Source organism: Pipistrellus kuhlii, unplaced genomic scaffold (assembly GCF_014108245.1).
Source record: "Pipistrellus kuhlii isolate mPipKuh1 unplaced genomic scaffold, mPipKuh1.p scaffold_m20_p_8, whole genome shotgun sequence".
Classification (NCBI taxonomy): domain Eukaryota; kingdom Metazoa; phylum Chordata; class Mammalia; order Chiroptera; family Vespertilionidae; genus Pipistrellus; species Pipistrellus kuhlii.
In genome coordinates this window covers 33,395,086-33,419,429 of record NW_023425584.1, presented here as the reverse complement: position 1 = coordinate 33,419,429, position 24,344 = coordinate 33,395,086, and the positions used below count along the sequence as shown (strand labels likewise).

Below are 24,344 nucleotides of genomic sequence, written 5' to 3'. Positions count from 1 at the left end.
CCATCTCTTCTGAAGTTTAAGAACATTTTTCCAATATTTCCACCAAATGTGGCACCAGTACCTTAAGTGTATCATTAAACTACTATATGTACCCGGCCAGTGTGGCTCAGCAGTTGAGTATCGACCCAGGAACCAAGGTCACCAGTTTGATTCTTGGTCAGGGCACATGCCCAGGTTGCTGGCTAGACTCCCAGTGGGGACACACACACACACACACAGCCGAATGATGATGTTTCTCTCTCATTGATGTTTCTATCTCTCTGTGCCTCTCCCTCTAAAAATTAATAAAAACATTAAGAAAAAAAACAACCACCACTAAGAAAACACACAACCACCCTCCCAAATATACTGGATAAGGTACATCTGGAATCTGAGCTTCATCTTTAAGTATTCTATTCTTGAACTCCACACTTCATCAATAATCAAGTTTTGACCATTTTCTGTATTACATGTGCAACCACATTTCCATTCCCACAGCCAGCATCTTTAGTCAAGCTTTTATAACACTTCAAATTAATTGTCAAAATAATTAAATTTATTTTCCTTCTTCTAACTCTTCTTCCTGTATGTTGACTGAAGAATAAATTCCAAAATCCTTAGCTCTCTTTAGAGCAGTGGTTCTCAACCTTCCTAATGCCGTGACCATTTAATAGTTCCTCATGTTGTGACCCACAGATTGAGAACCATTAGCAGGGTTACCTAAGACCATTGGAAAACACAGATATTTACATTACAATTTGTTATGAAGTAGCAACGAAAATAATTTTATGGTTGGGGGTCACCATAACATGAGGAAATGTATTAAAGGGTCTCAGCATTAGAAAGGTTGAGAACCACTGCTTTAGAGGGAGGAAAAGAGAAATATTGATGTGAGAGAGACACATCGATTGTACAGGCCCCAAACCTGGAACCCAGGACAAGCCCTTGACTTGAAATCAAACCCATGACCCTTCTGTGCACGGGACAACGTTCTAACCACCATGCCAGCCAGGGCCAGACCTCAATTTTTAATACCATTGTCCAAAAAAGGAATCAGGTACCTTAAAGAAGTAACTGATTCTATGACAGGGACAGGAACTATACAAGATGAGCCTAGATAATCTTGAAGTGCCAGAAAGTAAGGAAGTGTTAAAAACATACACACAAAAACACAATAATTGGATAGTCATGAATTATAATCCAAATTACAAAATAAACATCCGTGAGTCCATATTGATATAACTTTATAGTGGAAAGACCTGACAAACTACCTCAGCCAAGTGAGGAGCTCCATCAGTGTCCTGGTGACTTTACTATTTGCATAACTGTTCTAATACTTTGATCTCTCAATTCCTTGCCTACCTCTCCTCCATTCACTCTTGGGGTCAAACTCTAGACCTCACTATAATCATAACTGCACATCCCCCTCCATATTCTTCTACCTTTTTCCCTTCCTCCATCGAATGCCCTGTCTCTAAATTGTTCAACTTGCTGGGACCTACCATCCACTGACCCTACTACCTGTTCACTGAGCCTCAGCACCTCTCAGGTCCTCATTTCCCATCTTATTCATAAGTTCCACAGCCAAAGATAAGATCACTCTTTCTGGCACACATCCTCAACTCCTTTGCCACTCTATCATAATCATATTCCCTTGGCTAAACCACAGTCTTTTAAAATTCCAAATCTCACCCTAGCTTGTTTGGCTCAGTGGGTACAGTGTTGGCCTGCGGACTGAAGGGTCCCGGGATTCGATTCTGGTCAAGGGCACATGCCAGGGCTGCGGGCTCAATCCCCAGTTGGGGGCATGCAGGAGGCAGCCAGTCAATTATTCTCTCATCATTGATGTTTCTCTCTCCCTCTTCCTTCTCTGAAATCAATAAAAGTTAAAATTAAAAAAAAAAAAAAATCCAAATCTCTGTCTACTTTGCACCTGTATCTTCACAGCTGGAGGGGGCTGACTGGTCTTACTTTAAATAAATATGTGATCACTAACCTCAAGTAAATATGTACTGTTGCCTGGCCTTCATACTAGTTGCCTAGTCCATTCACTCCTATTCTCCTACATAACCAGACTTTCGCTCTCCTCAAACTTCCAACACCTCCTCCAGCCTTATTCTTAGTCCAAGATCTCGTTTCCTACTCCACAGAGAAAATAATCAAAAGTTCCAACCTGCATGTAAACCTACCTACACTCCTCTTTTCTTTTACTATGGACAAACTTACTCATGCTCCTGGCAAAGGCCAATGCCTCCTCTTATTTCGTATACTGGTCCTGTTCCCTCTCACTTACTCAAGGATATCACAATAGCAATTCTCATTCCTCTGCATCAGATTTTCTCTCTCTAATGTGTGTTCCTCATCAGTATACAAAAATGCCGATATAGCCTAAAAAATAAAAAATAAAACCTCTCTTTCCTCTACAGGTTATGCCCAATCTCTTCTTTTCAGTGAAAAACCAGCAGAAATCTCCAAGTTCTCATGCCATTCTCTCTTGAACTCATTCCAATCAAGCCTTCGTCTCCCCAAAATTCTAACAAAACTCTAGGCAAGGTCACAAATGACCCCACAATGTAAATCCAAACGCCTGTTTCTCACTTCTCAAGGACTGGAAGTCTAGGACAATACCCTGGTTTTCCTCCTACCTCGCCTGCCACTTTGTTTCCTCTGCTAGGTCCTCAGTGTATTTTCAGAATGCTAAGACTGAAGTGCTCCAGAGCAGGGCCCTCTGATCCTTCCCTCCTTATGTGTACAGCAGTCCCTCCCTTTATCCCAGGTTTCACTTTCACCATTTAGTTACATCGAGAAATATTACATGTAAAATTCCATACAATTTGTAATTTTAAATTGTGTGCCATTCTGAGTACCATGATGAAATCCTGCACTGTCTCATTCGTCCACCTGGGACATGAATCATTCCTTTGTCCAGTACATCCGCACTGTAGATGTTGGTCATTTAAAGCCCTCTCTGCAGTAACACAGTGCTTGTGTTCAAATAACCCTCAAGCAATTCACAGAGCACTGTATTTTTCCATGTATAAGATGCCCCATGTATAAGACGCCTCCCACTTTTCCAACCCAAAATTAAGAAATCAATATTTTAAACATAAAACAGAATGCATTTTTATTTAGTAACTAGTGACCTGGTTCATGAAATTCATGCACATTAAAAGGGGATCAGAGGAAATAATTTACTATTGCTATTTGCCCTTTCTCTATAATAGAAGTGTCAGAGATGAAAGAAAATTAGTAAAATATATATGAAAACCTTCCTCCTGTCAGTGTCTGGGGCTCACCATGGGACTCAGAGTCAAGTCCCCACCCAACCACATGCACCTCAAAATCGCGTGAGACCCAGACCCGGCCGGCCCCCGTCATGGGGCTAGATCCAGACCTGGCTAGTCCCACCCTTGTCAAGCCCTGCTGGGAAGGGGGCACAGCCTCAGGTCACCTGGCCTGGCACCAGCACAGGGGGTGTGGCCTGAAGTCCCCCAGCCAGACTGGGGTGGCGGAGTGCCTTGAGGTCCCTCATCAATCCCCACCAGATGGGACACACGGCCTGAGATCCCCTGTCAAGCCCCGCCAGGTGGGGGCGGGGGGAGCGCACGCGTCTCGGGTCCCTGGCCCAGAACCGGGAAGGGGGCACAGCCTCAGGTCCCCCGTCAAGCCCTGCTGGGCGGAGGCGCAACCTGAGTTCCCCCGACCCAGCACTGGGGGTGCACCTTGAGGTCCCCTGTCAATCCCCACAGGAGACTGGAGGTCTCCTGTCAAGCCCAGCCAAGCAGGGGGTGCAGCCTCAGGTCCCGACCCAGTGTTGGGGCAGAGGGTGCAGCCTGAGGTCCCCCAGCCTGGTGCTGGAGCAGGGGGAGCAGCCTGAGGTCCCCTAGCCCAGCACTAGGACAGGAAGCACACCTTGAGGTCCCCTGTCAAGCCCCATGGGGGCTGGGATGAGTGTAGCCTCAGGTCCCTGCTGATTGCTTGTTAAGGCTCCTTATGGGAACTTGGCCTCCGCTGTGGGTGCAGCCATCTTTGTGATGGAGTGATGGTCAATTAGCATACTCCCTCTTTATTAGATAGGATTACTGCAGGTAATGTTCACATACCAGTACTATATTATGCAGCATATCACTGTATTCAGCCTCTGTTTCATCACTGCTCTCTTCTTCATCACTATTAGTTCCAGACATATCAATTTCTTCAACTCCTATTGTATCATTGCTGTCTGCTGAGTCACTGTCTGTATGTGTGAGATCATCCTCAGGTCCATCCATGGCATTGCTGATTGCACATTTCTTTTTTCTTTTCTTTAATTTTTTAAAACATATTTTATTGATTTTTTACAGAGAGGAAGAGAGAGGGATAAAGAGTTAGAAACATCCATGAGAGAGAATCATCAACCAGCTGCCTCTTGCACACCCCGAACTGGGGATGTGCCCACAACCAATGCACATGCCCCTGACCAGAATGGAACCAGGACCCTTCAGTCTGCAGGCCAACGCTCTATCCATTGAGCCAAACCGGTTTCAGCTGATTCCACATTTCTTGAAGGACTTCATAATCACCTCTTGTTTGATGCCATACCCAAATGCAGAATTTAGGACCCAAAATGCAGAATTCATTAATGGTTGTTTTTTTCACTCTTCCTGTCAGTATCAAGTTATCAACTGCTTTTTTATCTACTCCATTCTTCTCTCATCAGGGCTTTAAATGGTTTGCTGATTGAAACATCTAGTGGCAAACCTGTAAGTCCACCAGGAGTAACTGTTTGCAAATCTGATGCAACCCTTTTTGTCTTTTCTGTTAAATGTTCTCGGAACTGATCAAAGGCAAAAAGAGCTGGCTTCTTTAACACACTGCAGACTAGTAGTTTTATTGCTAGCTTTACCCAGTGGCCAGTAAGTTTCTATTGAACTAGTACAAAAACATTTTACATAAATGTCAAAACATTTTACATAAATGTCAAAGGCACACTGTAAAATCAAATACCTATTGCCTTTTGAAGTTATTTATTACATGTTCTTACAAGCTAATATCTTCTTAAAGTATGCCTGGCCACAGCCTTAGAACAGAAAACACAGGAATTCTCGTGATCTGTCTGCAATGTACTAAGAGCCCCAGGTCTTCTGGACCAAACCTTTGCAAACCAAAGGGCCACAACGTCTTCCTTCATCCATCCCTTCTCTTGAACTTGCACAATAATGGCAGGTGGTATGGTCTCTTTAGATTTTCCTCTTAAAAAGAAGCACAGGAGGCAGTTTAGTACCATCTGCATAGCATAAAGACATAGCAGTAGAGTGTGTCTTTTCATGGCCCCTTGTTCTGATCAACACTGTTTTGATTCCTGTCACATTAACAGTTCTGTTGGAAGGCACATCGAAATTAAGAGGCATATCATCCATGTTTGCAATCTGGCTTGGTTCAAAATTATATTTTTTCGGAAGTTGTATGATATAGGAATGAAACTGTTGGATTTTATCTTCATAAACTGGTGGCATTTTCTGAGCTAACTTTGTTCTCATGGCCAACCCTTCTCTCCTCATGAAACTGAAGCACCATTTTGCCTCTCCTGTAAAATCAACAATGTTCATTTTGCTTGCAAACATTCTTGTCTGACATTAAAATGGTTGACACACACTAGTCCCTCTGGCTCTTCTCCATAATCCAAGTCTTATGCCTCTGCTCCATTTCGCTGGTTTTTCTCTTAAGGCATTCTTCTTATTTGGCATCTTAATAAGTTGTTCTTCCTGTTTTCTCCACTGTCTGATCATACACTCAGTAGGAGGAGGTCCAAATGATCTCTCTGCAGCTCTATTTCCCTGCTCTTTTTTATAGCTGATTACATTCAGTTTGAATTTTGCAGAGTAAGATAATCGCTTACTGGTATTTATCTTTTTATTTTTGACATCTTTATGGGCTCAGAACACTCCAGTCTCTGTTCCATCAATGCGTTCTCCACCTCCACCTCCACCTCCAATTATGGCATCAACTGAGGTCAGTAACAATAAGGCTTTTGATTGGAGGAAGCCTGTTTGACAAGGTATGGGCAGCTATGCAGCCACTCGGCGCCCTCTTCGGCTGACTTCCGTGTATAAGATGTCCTTGATTTTCAGTCTAATGATTTTAGAAAAAAATAGTATCTTATACATAATGGTATAAGTGAAAATATGGTACTTCAAGTAAAAGGTACGTACCCGGTACATATGAGAAAACACACACAATATATACAGAGCTCTGTACTATCTGTGTAACATTAAAGAAAACACACACAATAAATACGGAGCTCTGTACTATCTGTGTAACATTAAAGTGCTTCCTGTTTTCCAGTGCTTGAAATATATTATCATTTAATTACTGAAACAACCACATGATGCAGGTAGTATCAGTACATAAAGAAACTAAGGCAAAGAGATTAAGTAATTTGCCCAAGGTCACAAAGTTAGTACAACATGGTGGTCAAACAACTTCATTTCATTCAACTTCTTTTCTTACAACAGCTCACGAGATACTGCAGGAACTTAATATTTGTTTATATCAAGTAGCCTATGATAAAATTGGTTTCCTTATACTACATCATTTCACTTAAAGTCGCAAAATCTATTAACAACATTAAGTGAGGCCTTACTGTAATTGGAAAAGCTAGGGTTCAAATCAAGGCTGTCTTACTCCAGAGCCAGTCTTCATGACCACTTGCTGTGCTACTTCATAAGTATAACATGATCCTATTTCAACAAGACAAAGAGAGCAGAGCTCTCTACCCAGTGAGAATGGGATCTACTAACTAGCCAATTAATTTAAAAATCTCGCCCTAGCAGTTTTGGCTCAGTGGATAGATTGTCCACCTGTGCATTGAAGGCTCCCAGGTTTGATTCCAGTTAAGAGCACACGCCCAGGTTGTGGGGTCGATCCCCACTCCGGGTCGTTAAAAAAATTGGCTTAGAGTGAGAATAAAAACATCTATATGTCAATTAAATACTTCATTTAAACATAAAGCATACATATGGATGCATCAATCTTCTTTTTTTTAATTTTTAAAATTATTATCTTTGTACATATACCATTGCCCACCCCCATACATGCCCTCCCTCCCCAGAGTTTTGTGTCCATTGGTTGTACTTATATACATGCATCAATCTTCTGATGAAAGCCTACACTTTTTAAAATATATTGTTATTGATTTCAGAGAAGAAGAGAGATAGAAATCTCAATGATGAGAAAGAATCATTGATTAGCTGCCTCCTGCACACCACCAACTGGCCAGTGTAATTCAGTTTGTTGGAGTATCATACCATTCATCAAAAGGTTTGATTCGATTCCAGTCAGGGCACATACCTAAGTTGCAGGTTCCATGCCTGGTCAGAGTGCGTACACAACTGACTGATGTGTCTCCCTTACATCGATGTTTCCCTTTCTCTCTCCCTCAAATCAGTAAACATATCTTGGGTTAGGATTAAACAAACAAACAAACAAAATAATTGGCTGTATTAGAGAACAGACCTTGGAAGTGGAGGAATCTGTTCAGTTAAGTGAAGATTGGGGTAAGAGAGCTTATATATTAAGCATTTGTATATCTGTTCTTGCAGAAGAGTATATACAAAAATACACCACAGCCAGTTATGGAGATAAGAGGGCAAAGATGAGATTTAGTTACCTTTTTACACAATTTTATGCTGTTGACTGGCACAATAAGCATGTATTGCTAGATTTAAAAGTAAAAAAAAAAAAATGTAAATCAGATAAAATTATCCCTTTATAGATGAGAAAAGATTCAAAGAAGAATTTGCCCAAGGTCAAATAACTCGCCAGAAGCTAACTCCAAAGGCTAATTCTGCTTTGCTTCAAGATTCAAAGCTAGTGTTTTCTCTACACTAAATTTCCTGGCAAAAAATTTCAAACAGATCACTTTATGATTTTTTTTAAAATACATAAATAAAAAGCATTATGTATTTTTTTTCCTTTAGTAATAGTTTGATGAAGCCAAAAGGGAAGATTTTCAAAATAAGTTTGACTCTATAGCCCTGAGTTCAGTTTGCTTTAGTCCCTTCCTCTGTCATATCATCTTTCTCCAGGTGTTCAAACAATCTACCCAAAGGCAGCAAACAAGGAACTAGAGGTTGGTTGGAAATTTGGGAAAACTGCCTTGGTTGGAAATTTGGGAAAACTGCCTTCGATGTGTCTCTCTCACATAGATGTTTCTCTCTGCCTGTTTCTCCCCCCCTCCCCCCACTCTCTCTCAAACTCAATGGAAAAATATCCTCAGGTGAGGATTAACAAAAAACAACAAAAACCTATTCTTTCCCATTTGAAACAGCTTAAAACAAATGTCTGTATTATTCATAACTCAACCAGTTCCAAAATACATAGTAGAAAAGGATAACTATAAAAATCGTATTAGATAGTAAACAGACTGAAAAGCATGAAAAATATACCCTAGGGATTCCAATCAAATCACACGTCACACAAAAAGTGAAATAGAGGGAACCCGAGATTTCTAAAATATTTTACTTTTGCTAATTTCAATATAACAATTGAAGCAACGAACTGAGAAGTAGCTCCGCTCCTTCTCTCCCGGCCCAGGTGCTCTGGGAGCCGCGGCTTCGGTGCAGATATGGCCAAATCCAGTCCCAAATATGCCACAGAAACAGAATCAGGAAACCTCAATCACAAAGACACAAATCCCTTAATGGGGTGGACCCCAAGTTCTGGAGGAACATGTGCTTTGCCAAGAAGCACAAGAAAGGCCGAAGAAGATGCAGCTGACAATGCCAGGCCGTGAGCACACAAAGCCCCCACAAAGCCCAAAGAGGTCAAGCCCAAGATCCCAAAGAGCAACAGCCACAAGTTCAATTAACTTGCCTACATCACTCACCCCAAGCTTGGGAGATGTGCTCCTGCCCATATCACCAAGTCTCAGACTGCAAGTCCAAGGACAAGATTCAAACCGAGCCCCAGGATGTGGCTCCCAAGCTGCAGTCCAGGCTCCCAAAGGTGCCCAGGCCCCCACAACAGCTCCACGGTATGTACTGGCTCTGTCTGTCCACGTGAAGACAGGAGTGGTGTGCCCCCTGGGCTGCTGTCTGCGTGGAGCTGCTGTCCTCCTGTGCCATTTGTACAAATAAACCTAGGGGAGGGGGAAGGGGGGGAATACTCCTAGCAGGGTCACCCTGTTCTGTCCTGAACCCTGCGGAGATTTCAAGCACATGCTCCATACTGTTTGTTAGTGAAGCAACCTGAAACCTAGTGTTATATCGCACACTAGCTGAAAAAAAACCTTTGATGGCTCCCCACACCTACACCTTAAAATTTAAACCATTATGCACAGCTTTTAAAGATTTTGGGAGGCCCTACCTCTAATGTATCTTTCCAGTCTTATTTTCCACTTCCAATTCTTTTTTTTTTTTTTTTTAATAATTTTATTGCTTTTTCACAGAGAGGAAGAGAGAGGAATAGAGAGTTAGAAACATCGATGAGAGAAACATCGACCAGCTGCCTCTTGCACACCCCCTACTGGGGATGTGCCCGCAACCAAGGTACATGCCCTTGCCAGGAATCGAACCCGGGACCTTTCAGTCCACAGACCGATGCTCTATCCGCTGAGCAAAACCAGTTTCGGCTCCACTTCCAATTCTTTAAATCCATCACAAACACACTCTATACTCCACCTCCATCCCATGCTTGAGCTGTTTCATCCCCTTTGAACAGCCTCCTCTCCACTCCCTATTGAGATTCTATTCCTCCTTCAAAGTAGCAAAGTACAGTGGAGAGCCCAGACTTGAAGTCCAGATCCAGATTTCTAACTCTACATAATTCCATTTCCATTACGTAATAGCTTAATGTCCTTACGCAAACACTTCAATAGATCTGTTTTCTCACCTAGGAGCAGGCATACCATCTATGGCACTCTGTAAGGCTACTGGGAGAATTAAGCATAATGGTTATAAACTAGTATTTAGCACCATGCCTAAAAGCCATCTCTCCCCCTCCTATCCTTTCCTTAAATTCCAACAGCACTGTCTATACAGTACCACACTATCAGCATTAACAAACTGCAGGACACCTATTCGTATGTGTGTCTGGCTTCACCCTTAGATCATAGATAAGTCAGTTATGGGTATGGATTTCTAAATCTGCCACTTACTACTTGTGTAAGTTACTTTACTTCTCAGAACCTGCTTCATCATCAATAAGTTGAATGGGCCCAAGCTGATTTGGCTCAGTGGATAGAGTATCCACACTGCAGATTGAAGGGTCCCAAGTTTGATTCCGGTCAAGGGCACATGCCCAGGTTGTAAGCTCGATCCCTAGTAGGGGCTGTGCAGGAGGCAGCCGATCAATGATTCTCTCTCATCATCATTGATGTTTCTGTATCTCTCTCTTCTTCTCTGAAAACTATATATATATATATATATATATATATATATATATATATATATATATATATAGAAGTTGGATGGATGCTAACACCTTACAGTATTAAGAGGTTTAAAAGAGTTCATGTATATCAAATACCTGGCATAATGCTTGACATCTAATAAGTTTCAAAGAATGTATAATGGCAATCTAGATGATGAAACTGACCCAGAAACTACTAAAAGAATTCATAAATGTCATATGCATTTGCATTAGTATGTCCAATTTCATAAAGTGATCTTAATACAACTTTAATCTGCTATTCACCTCTTACTGATATAGATGTCCAATGAAGACAAAGGCAGAGGTTGCTATGCACTTTGCTTCAGAAATGCTACCACATACTCATGTTCTTCCAGCATCAGACTAAGTACACCATGACTCATGACTCACATCCCTACATTACATTTAAACACCAAGGGATAACCCTGAAGTTGGAGGGGGTAAAATGGTCTGCCAAAGTTAAAGAAAACTCTGACATTAGTGGTCTGCCAGGAAATGGAAGCTGTGTATTCATTCTGGTTCTAATTTGCTGTGTCATCAGTTTCTCTACTCAAAACTCCAATTAAATATCAACTAACTTCTATGAAAGTATTTTTCCAACCCACTGCTCAACTTTTCACGTTGATGTATAATAAACATGAACAAATCCTGCTAGTTTCCAGTGCCACTGATCAACTTAAGAGGGGAGAAGAAGAAAATACTCCAAAATTAACTACAGTGAGATCTAATCAAGGAACTTTTAGAAAAGTGAGAACTTGCTAATATAAGAGAGACAAGTCGCAGCATTTGCATTCCACTCTCAGTGATACACAGGTTGTATGGCACACCAGTAAAGATTCTTAAAAGACAGACGTGGCTTTAAATCTCACACCACCACTTACTAGCTGTGTAACCTAAGCACCTTACTTCTTACGCCTCCTATCTTTCTTCTGTAAAACAGGGATTGTTAACAGTATGCATCGTAGAGTGTGTTAAACCCGATAATGTGTGCTAGGTGTTTAGCCAAGTACCTACATCATCATCCTCAATAAATAAATGGCATTCTAACTTGGGAGTACCTGAGCACAGTTGGTAATCGCTGAAATGAATAAATATATATAGCACACTTAAAAGAGTTCATGTATATCAAATACCTCTTATATTATTAGGAAATAAGTGTATCGTTAACTTTAATTCTTCCCTAAGTTAAAAAAAAATGATTAATAAGCGGCAATACTGTTTGGAAGCATTTTACCAAGCCCTTCAGACATCCATTCTGATTTGATTTCCACAGTTTCCCTAGGGGATAATCATGTATTTTATACCTAAGGGAACCGGTATCAACCAAAGTAACAAAAAGAGTCAAGGTTTACCCACCCTCGTGGTCTCCTCCACACCCAGATTCTCCAGCTCAGAAATGAGGGCTTGTTGCCAAAGTTCTTAGGCCCTCAACCCATTTTTCCAAAGAAGGCGGACTCCAGCAGGTTACCACCCTCCTCAAGCTGGGTCAGGCACGTGAGTCCGGGAACAGGCCGAGGGTGGGCACCACGCCTCGCCCAGAGCCACTGATGACATTTATAATGTTGCATTTGTTTCCTAACGCGGGGTCCTCCCACACCTCTAGGGCGGGGGCCAGGCCTGCCCTTCCCCCACCAGATCGCCCCACACCAGCCCTGGCATCCAAGATGCCCTCCGTAAATGTGTATGCGAGTAGCACGGGGTGCCGGCAGGATCTCCAGGGACCAGAGACGAGGCCAGCCCCACACGGGGACTAAGCATCCGCGGTAGATCCAGAGTCGCCGGGCGGAGAGGACCCGATCTGGGGAGGACGTCTGAAGACCGGCGCCCACAAAGGGCACCGGGGAAGCTGGAGAGGGACAGGCGAGGCTGGCAGCTGCCGCCGCTGGAGGGCCGGGCACACACAGGCTCGGGGCAGCAGGGCAGTTGGCGTCTGGGGGGAGGGGGCCGCCTGCCGGTCCGAGGACCTCGCGCCCGACTTCAGGGGGGCTCCGGGCTCCTCGGGGGGCCCGCGCCCCAGCCCGCGGCGGCACCTGCTGCGCCGAGGACTCGCTGCTACCTGAAACTGCAGCAGCTTCTCTGTCTGCTCCTGGGTTAGATCCTGCTCCTCAGGCGCCGCCATTTTGCCGCCGCCTCTACGCCTCTGACCCGTCCGCACCGTCACCCGCCGGAACTGATCTCAGCAGCTACTACGTCCGGTCGGAACGGCCGCCGGCGCGCAACTGCGCCTGCGCGCGCCGGCTGAGCCCCGGTGGTGGCGGTAGCGGTCGTGGCAGTCCGCGCCGCCAGAGGGCGCCACGCTCGGGCAGGTTCCCGAAGAGTCACGGAAATTGCCGAGGGACTGTCGGTGCCAGTCCTCAGGATTTCGTCCAAGAACGGATCAGCTAGGACCTGATCCGAAGGTCGGCAAACTGCGGCTCTTTGGACCCTTGAGTGTGGCTCTTAGGCCAACTTAGGAGTCCCTTAATTAAGTTAATAACAATGTACCTACCTGTATAGTTTAAGTTTAAAAAATTTGGCTCTCAAAAGAAATTTCAATCGTCGTACTATTGATATTTGGCTCTGTTGTCTAATGAGTTTGCCCACCACTGGGCAAGGAAACCAAGACTACTGAGATCTCAAACAGCGAGAAGTCCCGAATGTGGATCGAGAAGTTCCGGAAGTTCCCGAAAGCCAATCGGCTGTTTTCCGCTGTACCTTAACCATACGCTGTTCTTGATTTTTTATTTTATTTTAGAAAATTGTGGACTTGACAAAATATTGGTGTTTGAGGTTCGATTCCTGCTCTGACATTTCCAGAAGATCCTGATCATCCCTTGGGAGGTTCCTACAGTCTCTGAATATTGGTCGGGCATTTCCCACGCTGCCTTCCAGGCTGTAACTGTGGAGGCTGTGGCTCACTAAGATTGCTGGGTCTTTGAGGTTTAATGGCGCTCCCAGCCTTGGGCAAAGTTTTCACTCCCGTGGGACTCTGCTCCTGCTGCCTCAGGCCTGGAGTCACCTGTCCACTGGCCCGTCCTCCCTGAGACCGACAGAAGGAAGACCATTTGGGTTCAGGTACTAGTGGCCACCATTGCCATGGTGGGATGAGGTTCCTCCATAGCCCTCCCCCTCCCACCACCACGACGTGGCCACTCAGTGCTTCTCCTTGAATGCAGACTCTCCCCTTTGCAAGCCTGAACCACACCCCTCAGTGACTGTCCTTGTTTGTTCCAATCTGCCACCTCTCTTTATTTTTTTAATTTTTAAAATATATTTTATTGATTTTTTACAGAGAGGAAGGGAGAGAGATAGAAACATCAATCAGCTGCCTCCTGCACGCTCCCCCCACTGGGGATGTGCCCGCAACCAAGGTACATGCCCTTGACTAGAATCAAACCCGGGACCTTTTAGTCCACAGACCGACGCTCTATCCACTGAGCCAAACCGGTTCCAACCTGCCACCTCTCTTTAGAGCTCCCTTTTGCACTTTCCCTTCTTTTCTCCTGCCATCTGTCTCCTCTTGCCACCCCTCCTTGGGGAGGCAGAGCGGTAAGTTTTGGGGCTCACTTTTCCACAGACTCTCCATGTGACTCTTAGCAAGGCCCAGTATTCTCCCCCTCTGCAGAATCCCACCACTGCCCACCTCACAGGGTGGACCAGGTGAGACAGGAAGGATGGAAGGTGCTTTGGAAAGCACATTAAGGGATGAAAGGACTTCCGTTTGGGTGACTGCTTTCTTTCAGGCCTGTAGCAGGTCTTACTGTTACCGGGGACAGCTCGGGGTGGGCTCTTACTGCCTGTCACAAGGTCTAGTGAGGTTGGGAACAATGTAATTGCAGAAGTCCACCACTGTTCTTGGTTGTCAGGTGACGAGATGATGGCTTGGCTCCTGGTGGGGTCGGCCTGGTCATGCTTCACAGTTCTACTTGCTTGCTGGGTGAGTATACATGGTCCGCAGCAGCCGAATCGCCTCCTTCATCACTTTGCTCAGGATCAAAGGGAGTAGGCAGGTGCACTGGCCTGAGAAATGAAACTTAGAAAAGAAAAAAAAATTAAAAATAACTTAACCCTCTGTTCCTATATGTATATTATACTTCAGAATTTCACCATAATATGATTCTCTTTCAGTTAACTCAGGTGCTCTACCTATCAGATCATAAGTCTCCCCCCCCCCCCCCCCGCCCCCATCATTACCAGGTCTGCCCAAACTTCACGACAATGTTCTGGAATTTTTCTTATACCTTTAAGGTACAATTGGAAGGAAATAACTGTGACTTTAAATAATTTATTACATCAACTCAAAGCTCGGGAGACTGTCGTACTGTCCCACATCTCCAACAAAACCACAGAGTCAGAAGTAATCTGTAGAAGTGGGCTCCGGAAACAAGTTACAGAGCCAAAGGAAGGGCCCTTGGTGACACATCTGGGGGGTGGAAGGAGGAGAGGAAAGGCAGGCGGGGTGTTCTCCCGGATGGAGGGAGAGCACACGGGGTCCTCTGTCCTGAGGGCTTTCAGGGTGGAGATGTTGGGGAGGTCCCAGGGGAAGATCTCAGTAGAATGTTCAGCAGCTTTCCAGCTGCATCCTTTCAAGGGTCGGAGGTCTCCACTGATTGACTGGTTGGTGCCAAGACAGGGGTCATTGTTCAGTGCAGCTGGTTCTGAGGTCAGCTGTGGTGTTTCTTATGTGCTTTTGCTATTTTTTATGGGCCTGGAGCTGAAATACAACTGAGGCCGAGATGTTATCTCTAGGGAGGAAAGGTCAGGGGGTCCAAGTCTCAGGACCAGCCATATACTAGGAGGGAAAGGTCACCCTGGTGATGAAGTTCCCACCTACAATTGTCCTTGAGTATGCAAATTAACCTGAAATCATGGCAGAGCCCCACCCCCAGCGGCTCTAGGCCAGGGGAGTGTGTGTGTGTGTGTGGGGGGGGAGTAGGAGAAGTTGGACACCAGCGCCTGAGGCTGGCTGCAGCTAGGGAGACCAAGTAGCCGCCTGCCCCATGATCCCAGGCCGCAGCCAGCAGCAGAAGCCTCACATCCGCCTGCCCCACGTCCTGGGGGAGACAGAGCAACCTGGCCCCGGCGCCTGGGAGATGAAGAAGCCGCCTGCCCGGTGATCCCAGGCCGCAGCCAGCCAGAAAAGTCGCCCACACTGCATCCTAGGGGAGATGGAGAAGCTGCCTACCCTGCAGTCCTGGGCACCAGTACCTGCGGCTGGCTGTGGCCCGGGGAGAAGGAGAAGCCACCCACCCTGAGGTCCTGGGTGCCAGGACTTGTGGCTGCAGCCAGCCTGGGCACCTATGGCTGACCAGAGGGAGGGAAACCCTGATCCCGGGTGCCTGTGGTCGACTGGAGGAGGGAAGCCCTGATCCCGGATGCGGGGCCAAGGCAGAGGTGGTTAGGGGCAATCAAGCCAGCAGGGGAGCAGTTAGGGACAATCAGGCTGGCAGGCAGAAGAAGTTAGGGGCAATCAGCCAGCAGTTCTGGATTGTGAGAAGGGTCCCAGATTGGAGAGGGTGCAGGCCGGGCTGAGAGACACCTTTCCCCCCCGCACCCACCTCCCTTCTCCATGCACAAATTTTGTGCACCAGGCCACTAGTCTATATATATTATAGAAAAGCCAAAGCAACCATTATGACTGGTCACAATTATGTGCACTGACCACCAGGGGACAGACACTCAACACAGGAGCTGCCCCCTGGTGGTCAGTACACTCCCACAGCCAACCGCCCATGGCCAGCCAACCTTCCTCCGTCCTTCCCCCTGGCCTGCTGGCTCCAACTGGCCCCGATTGCCCCTGAGAGCAGGCCAGGCTGAGGAACCTCACCCATGCACGAATTTGTGCATTGGGCCTCTAGTCTGGTGCTAATGAGGCAGGATATTAAGAGGCTAGAGAGATTCCATGACAAGTGTAATAAAGGAAACAGACAATAATATTAAATAAGGTCAAACAATCTGAACAATTGCCGAAACCGGTTTGGCTCAGTGGATAGAGCGTCCGTCTGCGGACTGAAAGGTCCCAGGTTCAATTCTGGTCAAGGGCATGTACACTGGTTGCAGGCAGATCCCCAGTAGCTGGTCGATGTTTCTCTCTCATCGATGTTTCTAGCTCTCTATCCCTCTCCCTTCCTCTCTGTAAAAAATCAATTATATGTATATATAATATATATATATATATATATATATATATATATATAATCTGAACAATTTACAGCCAACTAATTGAATCACAACGTGTGTGTGTGTGTGTGTGTGTGTGTGTGCACGCGCACGCGTGCGAGTTGATTTCAGAGAGAGGAAGGGAGAGGGAGAAAGAGGTAGAAACATCAACAAAGCGAAAGAATCATCAATTGGCTGCCTCCTATACGCCCCTCACTGGGGATTGAGCCTGCAACCCAGGCATGTGCCCTGACCAGGAATCAAACTGTGTCCTCCTAGCTCATGGGTTAACCATTGAACCACAGTAGCCGGGAAAATCACAAGGTTTTATCTTCCCTAACCAAGGACAGTAGGAGCAAATGGTTTACATATTCCAGACAGTTCTGGGACAGAATGGCCTTGGTCCTAGTACCTCTTCAATGACATCCTTTTAGAATAAAGACCTTTATTACATGAGCTAAGACAGGAGGAAAGAGGATTTATTTGCTTTCCCAGGCCTTGATTTTCCTCAGATAGACTCCAGCTCCTTGCCCTTGAGTGCATAGCCATCTGCTTGGTCTTAAAGCCATGCATGCAAGAAGCTTGTCTTGCTAGAACTGCTCCTTGACTGCTGATTTTGGTATTCTTTCTTACATCGTATTTCTTCTGAACTTTCTTTGATCATTTGTTTGTTTAAAATATCTTCCTCCTCAGGACTCAGCTTGGCCCCTTCTTTCAGCCCAGGGGCAGTGCACAGTGGGACTGTACCCCTGTCGGTACGGTGTGCTGTCAATGAGCACGGTGCAGTTCCTTACAGGGGTCTTGGTGCAGACCAGTTCGTTGTTGAAGGCATTGTAGACAACATCAACAATCCTTGTTTTGCGAGTACAACACTCTGAGCCCCAGGAAAAGTTGCCCACATCCAGCGTCAAGGCTCAGTACTTCTTGTTGCCACTCCGCACCGGGACTGTGTGTATGTGTGGTGGAGTCCGATCTTAGTGTTGGCAGCAGGGCCTCCCAGCTCATATTTTCGCTTCTTGTGGTAGGTCTTTCTCTTGCCCTCAGTCTTGTGGCACTTGTGCCAGTTGTCCTGAGCAATACCCATGGTTTGGCACCGGCTGGAAAGAGAACCTTCAATGACATTCCTTTTTTAAAAAAAATTTAATATATTATTATTGATTTCAGAAAGGAAGGGAGAGGGAGAGAGAGATAGAAACATCAGTGATGAGCCCTGACCAGTTTGGCTCAGTGGACAGAGCGTCGGCCTGCGGGCTGAAAGGTCCCAGGTTCGATTCCGGTCAAGGGCAGATCAACGTTTCTCTCTCATCAATGTTTCTAACTATCCCTCTCCCTGCCTCTCTGTAAAAAATCAGTAAAATATATTTTTAAAATAAAAAGAAACATCAATGATGAGAGAATCATTGATCGGCTGCCTTCTGCACAACCTCTATGGTCAAGCCTGCACCCAGGCATGTTCCCTTGACCGGAATCAAACCCAAGACTCTTCAGTCCACAGGCTCATACTCTGTCCACTGAGCCAAACCAGCTAGGGCTCAATGAACATTCTTGATGATGTTCTTTAAAAGTGAAACTAACAACAACAAAAAAGAAACTAATAAAAAAATAACCCAACCCCTCAACATGCATGTTTTGATGTTGAAGGACAATTAATGAATGTTCTGTTAAAACCCTCTCCTGAGGCCTCCCCTAGAATTTTGGCAGGCCGAAGAGAGAGAGATACTCAAGACAAAGGAGCCAAAGCACACTCTCCAAAGAGCACACACACACTTTGTATCTTTGCTGTTTTTCTCCTAAAATTCTAAGGGTTCCCGCAAGACTTGCAACCATGCGAGCAGCAGGCAGCGGCAGCTCAACTGAGGCTACTCCCCTAAACCTATCTCCAAAGGCCTCACTTTCTCAGACTTTCCATCTCCAGTCGCTTTTCCTTCCGAACTTAAGCCCTCCCTTAGTTTCACTATCCTGAGCCAGCTTTAATAAACATGCTCTCAATGTGAAATCTTCCCTACCTGAAGCCAAGAACCCACACATTACCGGTGGGGCCCTAGGCAGACCTGCCCTGAGCCAGGCCCCTTCCGGTTGCAATGAGTGCTTTGTAGACAGTTAGGTCTCTCTGAGGATGCAGTACACACATGCTGAGATTTGAATGTCCAAAGGAGTCAGCCATGTCAGGACTCCAAGAAAGTGCTCCAGGAAGAGGGTACTGCAAATGCCAAATCCCTAGGGCACAAATGAGAATAATGAGGAGGAAGCTTGGGAATAATGAGTTCTCAGTAAGGAGGTCAGAGAAGCAATGGGGGCCAGATTACGTAGGGGATCATAGGCCATAGTGAGGAGCTTGGATTCTGAGAACAATGGGAAGCCAACAGAGGGTTCTGAGCTGGGGAGTGGTAGGATCTAATTTACTTTTTTTTTTCTTTTTTTTTTTTTTACAGAGAGGAAGGGAGAGGGATAGAGTTAGAAACATCCGTGACAGAGAAACATCGATCAGCTGCCTCCTGCACACTTCCTACTGGGGATGTGCCCGCAACCAGGGTACATGCCCTTGACTGGAATCGAACCTGGGACCTTTCAGTCCACAGGCCGACGCTCTAGCCACTGAGCCAAACCAGTTAGGGCTGATTTACTTTTTTTTTTTTTTTTTTTAATAAGTTTTTATTGGTTTCAGAGAGAGGAAGAGGGAGGGAGGGAGAGAGAGAAACATCAGTGATGAGAAAGCATCATCAATTGGCTGCCTCTTACACAACCCCTACTGGGGAATTGAGCCCACAAGCCAGGCACGTGCCCTGAATGGGAATCGAACCGTGATCTCCTGGTTCATAGGTTGATGTTCAACCCCTGAGCCATGCCAGCCAGGCCATATCGGGTCTTCTAATCCATAAACAAGGTATTTTCTCCATGTTTTTTTTAGATCTCCTTTAATTTCTCTCAGCAATATTTTGTAGTTTTTAGTGTATGAATCTTTCATATAATTTGTTAGATTTATTTCTAGATACTTATATTTTGGTGCTATAGTAAATGGTATTTTAAAAATTTCATTTTTCCTCTTGGTCACTGCCAATAAATAAAAATACAATTCATAGTCTGGCTGGTGTGGCTCAGTTGAGTGTTGTCCATACACCAAGAGGCCACCAGTTCAATTCCTAGTCAGGGTACATGCCTGTGTTGTGGATCAAACCCTAAGTAAGGTGGCGGGGGTGGGGGAAGGAGTTGCAGGAGGCAGCCAATCGATGTTTCTCTGTCATCGATATTTCTAGCTGTTTCTGTTTGTCTCTCCTTCCCTCTATCTCTAAAAAAAAAAAAAAATCAATAAAAAATATTTTAAAAATACAATCCTATTGTATGCTCATTTTACCTCCTATGACCTTGTTAAACACACATATTAGTTCTGGTAGATTTTTTTTATATAGAGTGGAAGAGATGGATTTCTACATAAGACAATCATGTTATGTGTATATATATAGTCTTACCTCTTCCTTTTATATCTGGACTAGAGGCCTGGTACACAAAATTTATGCACTGAACTTAGATAATGAAACCTACCCCCTGGCACCTGAGCTAAAGGTCATGCTGACAACGTAGCTGCGTCTGGCAAGGTAAGTTTCCAGGATGTGGCTCTGCTGATGCCACTGGACTCAGCCAACAATCAGCTCATGTGCCTTCCCAGGCACTCTCTACAACTTAATATACACGTAATCATAAATCTCTGAACTTTGTGTTCAGCTTAGCATAACATTTTAAAGGTGACTCAAAGGGACCCTGGCTGGTGAGGCTCAGCTGATGAGGCATTGTCCTATGCACCAGGAGGTTTTGGTTCAATTCCCAGTCAAGGGCACATGCCTGGGTTGCTAGTGGCACGGGAGATAGCCAATCCATGGTGCACTCTCACATTGATGTTTCTCTCTCTCTCTCCCTTTCCCTTCCCCTACCTGATATCAAACTATACTACAAGGCTATAGTTATCAAAACAACATGGCACTGGCATAAAAACATACCTATAGATCAATGGAACAGAAGAGAGAGCCCAGAAATCTCCCCATACCTATATAGTCAATTAATCTATGACAAAGGAGAAAAAAATATGTAATGGGGTAAAAACAGTCTCTTCAATAAATGGTGCTGGGAAAACTAGGTAGATTGATGCAAAAGAATGAGACTGGATCATTGTCTTACACCATATACAAGAAGAAATTAAAAATGGTTTAAAGATATCCTAGCCCAGTGATTTTAATGCCGCGACCTTTTAATTCAGTTCCTCATGTTGTGGTGACTCCCAAACATAAAATTATTCTCATTGCTACTTCATAACTGTAATTTTGCTACTGTTATGAATCGTAATGTAAATATCTTTGTTTTCCGATGGTCTTAGGCTCTTCAGCAGCGGTTCTCAACCTGTCTGACCGAATTTATTTATTTTAGGTTGAGAACCACTAGCAGGGTCATCTAAGGCCATCAGACAACACAGATATTTACATTATGATTCATAACAGTCAATGAAAGAAAAATACCACGTGATCTTACTCATTTATGGATAATAAAGAAAATTATAAACTGTTGAACAAAAAGATAGATACAGAAACAGTAAAGCATCAAACAGAATGTCAAAAAAAGGGAATTAATTAGAGAAAATATTTTAATATTGCTATTTGCCCTTTCTCTATAATAGAAGTACCAGAGGTGAAAGGAAATTCGTAAAATATATATAAAATTTCTCTCCTGTCAGAGTCTGGGATGTGCCACGGGACCCAGAGTCAAGTCCCTGCCCACCCACATGCGCCTTGAAAATTGCACAAGACCCAGATCTGCCCCCCTTCCAGGTCTTCCTTTTCACCCCCCTCCATCCCCCCCCCCCCCCCCGGGCCGCCCAGCCTCAGGTCCCCTGGGCCGAGCGCGAGAGCGTGAGGGTGCAAAGATGCAAGGGCATGATGACCATTTGCATATTAACTCTTTATTATATAGGACATGGTGATGAATAAAGGATGTAGATGATACCAGACTGACTGTATGTTGGTAATATTGAGGTTTGGGGGTTAGTATTTCACTTTGCATTATATCATTCTTTCTACTCTGTATGCTTGAAAATTTTCATTAAAAAATTTCTCCACTTCAGACTTTATACTTGAAATTTAGATTTTGCAAGATTGTCCCGTATCTTTACTCAACTTCATTTATTTTTTAAAAAATATATTTTATTGATTTTTTTTACAGAGAAGAAGGGAGAGGGATAGAGAATTAGAAACATCAATGAGAGAGAAACATTGATCAGCTGCCTCTTGCTCACCTCCTACTGGGGATGTGCACGCAACCAAAGTACATACCCTTGACCAGAATCAAACCTGGGACCTTTCAGTCTGCAGGCTGACGCTCTATCCAATGAGCCAAACCCGTTAGGGCTCAACTTCATTTATTGATGTCTTTGAGCATTACTGAATTTCACAGTTAAGTGCAGAATTAGAAAACTAGAACTGTGTTTAGAGATCTCCAAAGATATTTAGGGAGGTGTCAAGAAAGTGGGAATTTCCAGCATAAAGAAGTATTGAAAAGTTCAAAATATAGCTTTAATAACCTCAATTTTTCTGTAAATCTAAACTGTTCTAAAAAATAAAGTCTATTAAAAATAGAACTGCCCTGGCCTGTGTGGTTCAGTTGGTTGGGCATTGTCCAGTGCACTGAAAGGTTGCCAGTTGGATTCCTGGTCAGGGCACATGCCAGGGTTTAGGGCTCCATCCCCCTTAGGAGGTGTGCAGGAGGCAGCAGATGGATGTTTCCTCTCACATTGATGCTTCTCTCTTCCTCTCTCTCTCTCTCTCTCTCCCTCTCTCTAAGTTAAAAAAAGTTTGTAAATATTTATATATAACTTTAATATTAATTTTTAATATTAATACTTAAGAGTAAGAGTAATGTATAAAAGCAAGCATGGTTGCAGAATAATCTGGACCAGTAACTTGTATAAATTAAGCATGCAGTTGAATTCTTTTGATGGCTACATTAGGAAGGAACAGGGAGGAGGAAGTATTTCAGAGGAGTGTATGCATTGGTTATGCATGGGTATATGCCAGATCCTGTTGTCTAAATTACTGACTGACATCTCCAGGATTCAAATTAGAACACACACACACACACCCTGAGGTCACCATGGGCAGGTTCACTCTCCAGTCTCCACAAAACCTGGAGCTGACATTTATGATTGGTTTGTTAAACAAGCAAACTTTCAAGGTCTTTTCAGCACCCAAGCCAATGGTTGGGGGTGTAAGAAGAGAGGGGAAATGATGGTGGAGCAGTACTCTTGGGCCAGATTGAGCAGGACCTTAAATTTCTTTCTTGTTTATACTAATACTTTCATCATAAGCGTGAAACCCACAGTGACGTATTACTGAGCAAAACTGAAATGCCCCATCACTCCAACTCTATATCCATTACATTACCCACCCACTAAGGAAACTGCTGCCCACAGCTTGGGCATATCTTCCACTTCCTCCTTGACTTTAAAGTCTCAAAACAAAACAAGCAAACAAACAAAAACCACAACAACAAAAAAGAAATTTCCAGAGCACGAATCCCACCGCGGTTCTTTCTCCAGGTCTCCCGGGAAGTACCATGTATTTTAGGGCCAGAGCACCTTGCACACGGCCTGGGACTAGCCATTTGCCATCTGTTGGTTTCCTAGGTTGTAATCTCCTGATGGCCAAGGCTGGGGGTTGCTACATTTTGTGGCTCCGGTGCTTGGCATAGCACTGGCAAAGAGGAGGCATTAGGGCGCTCTATAGTGAGGGTGATTGGGTGGAGGAGTCGCAGGCCGCCTTGATAAATTGTCTGCCTTTCTCAGGCCGGTTCAGACCTAAGGGACATGTAAGCCTCTAAGTTGTGGTCCAGTCAGGTCATACAAACCCTGGCAGCCTGAACGGGAGCCTCCTCCAATGAAGAGAAATGCATACGAAATGCACTCTGGCCTTGCAGGAGAGGTGCAGCGAGGCCCTGGCACTTAGGGTCACCTCTCTTCTGCAAGAGCAGGGGATTCATAGGAATGAGGTTCCTAGTGTCTGCCCAGCTTCAGTGAGGAAACTCTACAGAATGGGTCAGGGTGAGGTCTGCGCAGCGACCACCCCGGGGTGCGCCCTGCGCGGGCTGCCCACCCGCAGTCCAGCCCGGTTCCCTCCAGACCCGCCGGAGCTTTGCGGGGCCCCGGCGCCGGCGCTGGTGGCGGGAGGGGGCGCGCTGCCCGCCGGCCCCGCGCTGCGCCCCCTCCGGCGGCCACGGGGAGCGCCCTCCGGCTCCGCGGCCCCGCCCTCGCGGTGACATCACCGCATTCCCGTCCGCCTCCCGCCGCGGTGACAGGGAGCCGGCCGGGCGGAGGGAGGTGCGGTGCGGGGTGCGGGGTGCGGGTACGAGGTGCGGGGTGCGGGTGCGGGCGGTGAGGTCCGCAGCTCCGGGCACAGGCCGCGGCCCCGGGCGCAGCGCCGGGCACAGCCGAGCGCCGGGCGGACGCCGCGGCGGGACGCGGGGAACATGGCTGATGACTTTGGCTTCTTCTCGGCTTCGGAGAGCGGCGCCCCCGAGGCGGCCGAGGAGGACCCGGCGGCCGCCTTCCTGGCCCAGCAGGAGAGCGAGATCGCGGGCATCGAGAATGACGAGGGCTTCGGCGCGCCCGCGGCCGGCCCCGCGGCCCTCGCGCAGCCCGCACCCGCGAGCGGGGGTGAGTCAGCGCGGCGGCCTGGAGGGGGCCTGGGATCGGGAGGGGGGTGCTGGGGACGGAGGGGGGCCTGGGGACGAGGGGTTCTGGGAGGGGGGCCTGGGGACGGAGGAGGGGGCCTGGAAAGGGG

The 24,344-nt window shown here is 45.7% G+C and overlaps 2 protein-coding genes and 1 pseudogene across 6 annotated transcripts in view; 1 reads left to right on the top strand and 2 right to left on the bottom strand.

Moving 5' to 3' along the window:
- The window catches only part of FAF2 (Fas associated factor family member 2), a 31,783-nt gene extending 19,182 nt beyond the window's left edge, over positions 1 to 12,601 (bottom strand). For 2 of the 3 annotated variants that reach the window (XM_045576631.1, XM_045576632.1), the window contains exons 1-2: positions 12,446 to 12,564; positions 4,083 to 4,283 (exon numbers count right to left, since the gene is read on the bottom strand). In XM_045576631.1, the coding sequence (XP_045432587.1) occupies positions 4,083 to 4,283; positions 12,446 to 12,508 (264 nt within the window). In that variant the 5' untranslated portion in view covers positions 12,509 to 12,564. Of the gene's footprint in view, positions 1 to 4,082; positions 4,284 to 12,445 lie in introns of all 3 variants that reach the window. The other variant, XM_036423422.2, reaches the window with a different exon arrangement.
- Positions 12,335 to 24,344, top strand: part of CLTB (clathrin light chain B) — a 33,797-nt gene continuing 21,787 nt past the window's right edge. The window contains exons 1-2 of one of the 3 annotated variants that reach the window (XM_036423433.2): positions 12,335 to 12,343; positions 23,949 to 24,217. In XM_036423433.2, the coding sequence (XP_036279326.1) occupies positions 24,031 to 24,217 (187 nt within the window). In that variant the 5' untranslated portion in view covers positions 12,335 to 12,343; positions 23,949 to 24,030. Of the gene's footprint in view, positions 12,344 to 23,898; positions 24,218 to 24,344 lie in introns of those variants that run through there. The other 2 variants (XM_036423432.2, XM_036423435.2) reach the window with 2 other exon arrangements.
- Positions 16,956 to 17,611, bottom strand: LOC118710760 (annotated as a pseudogene).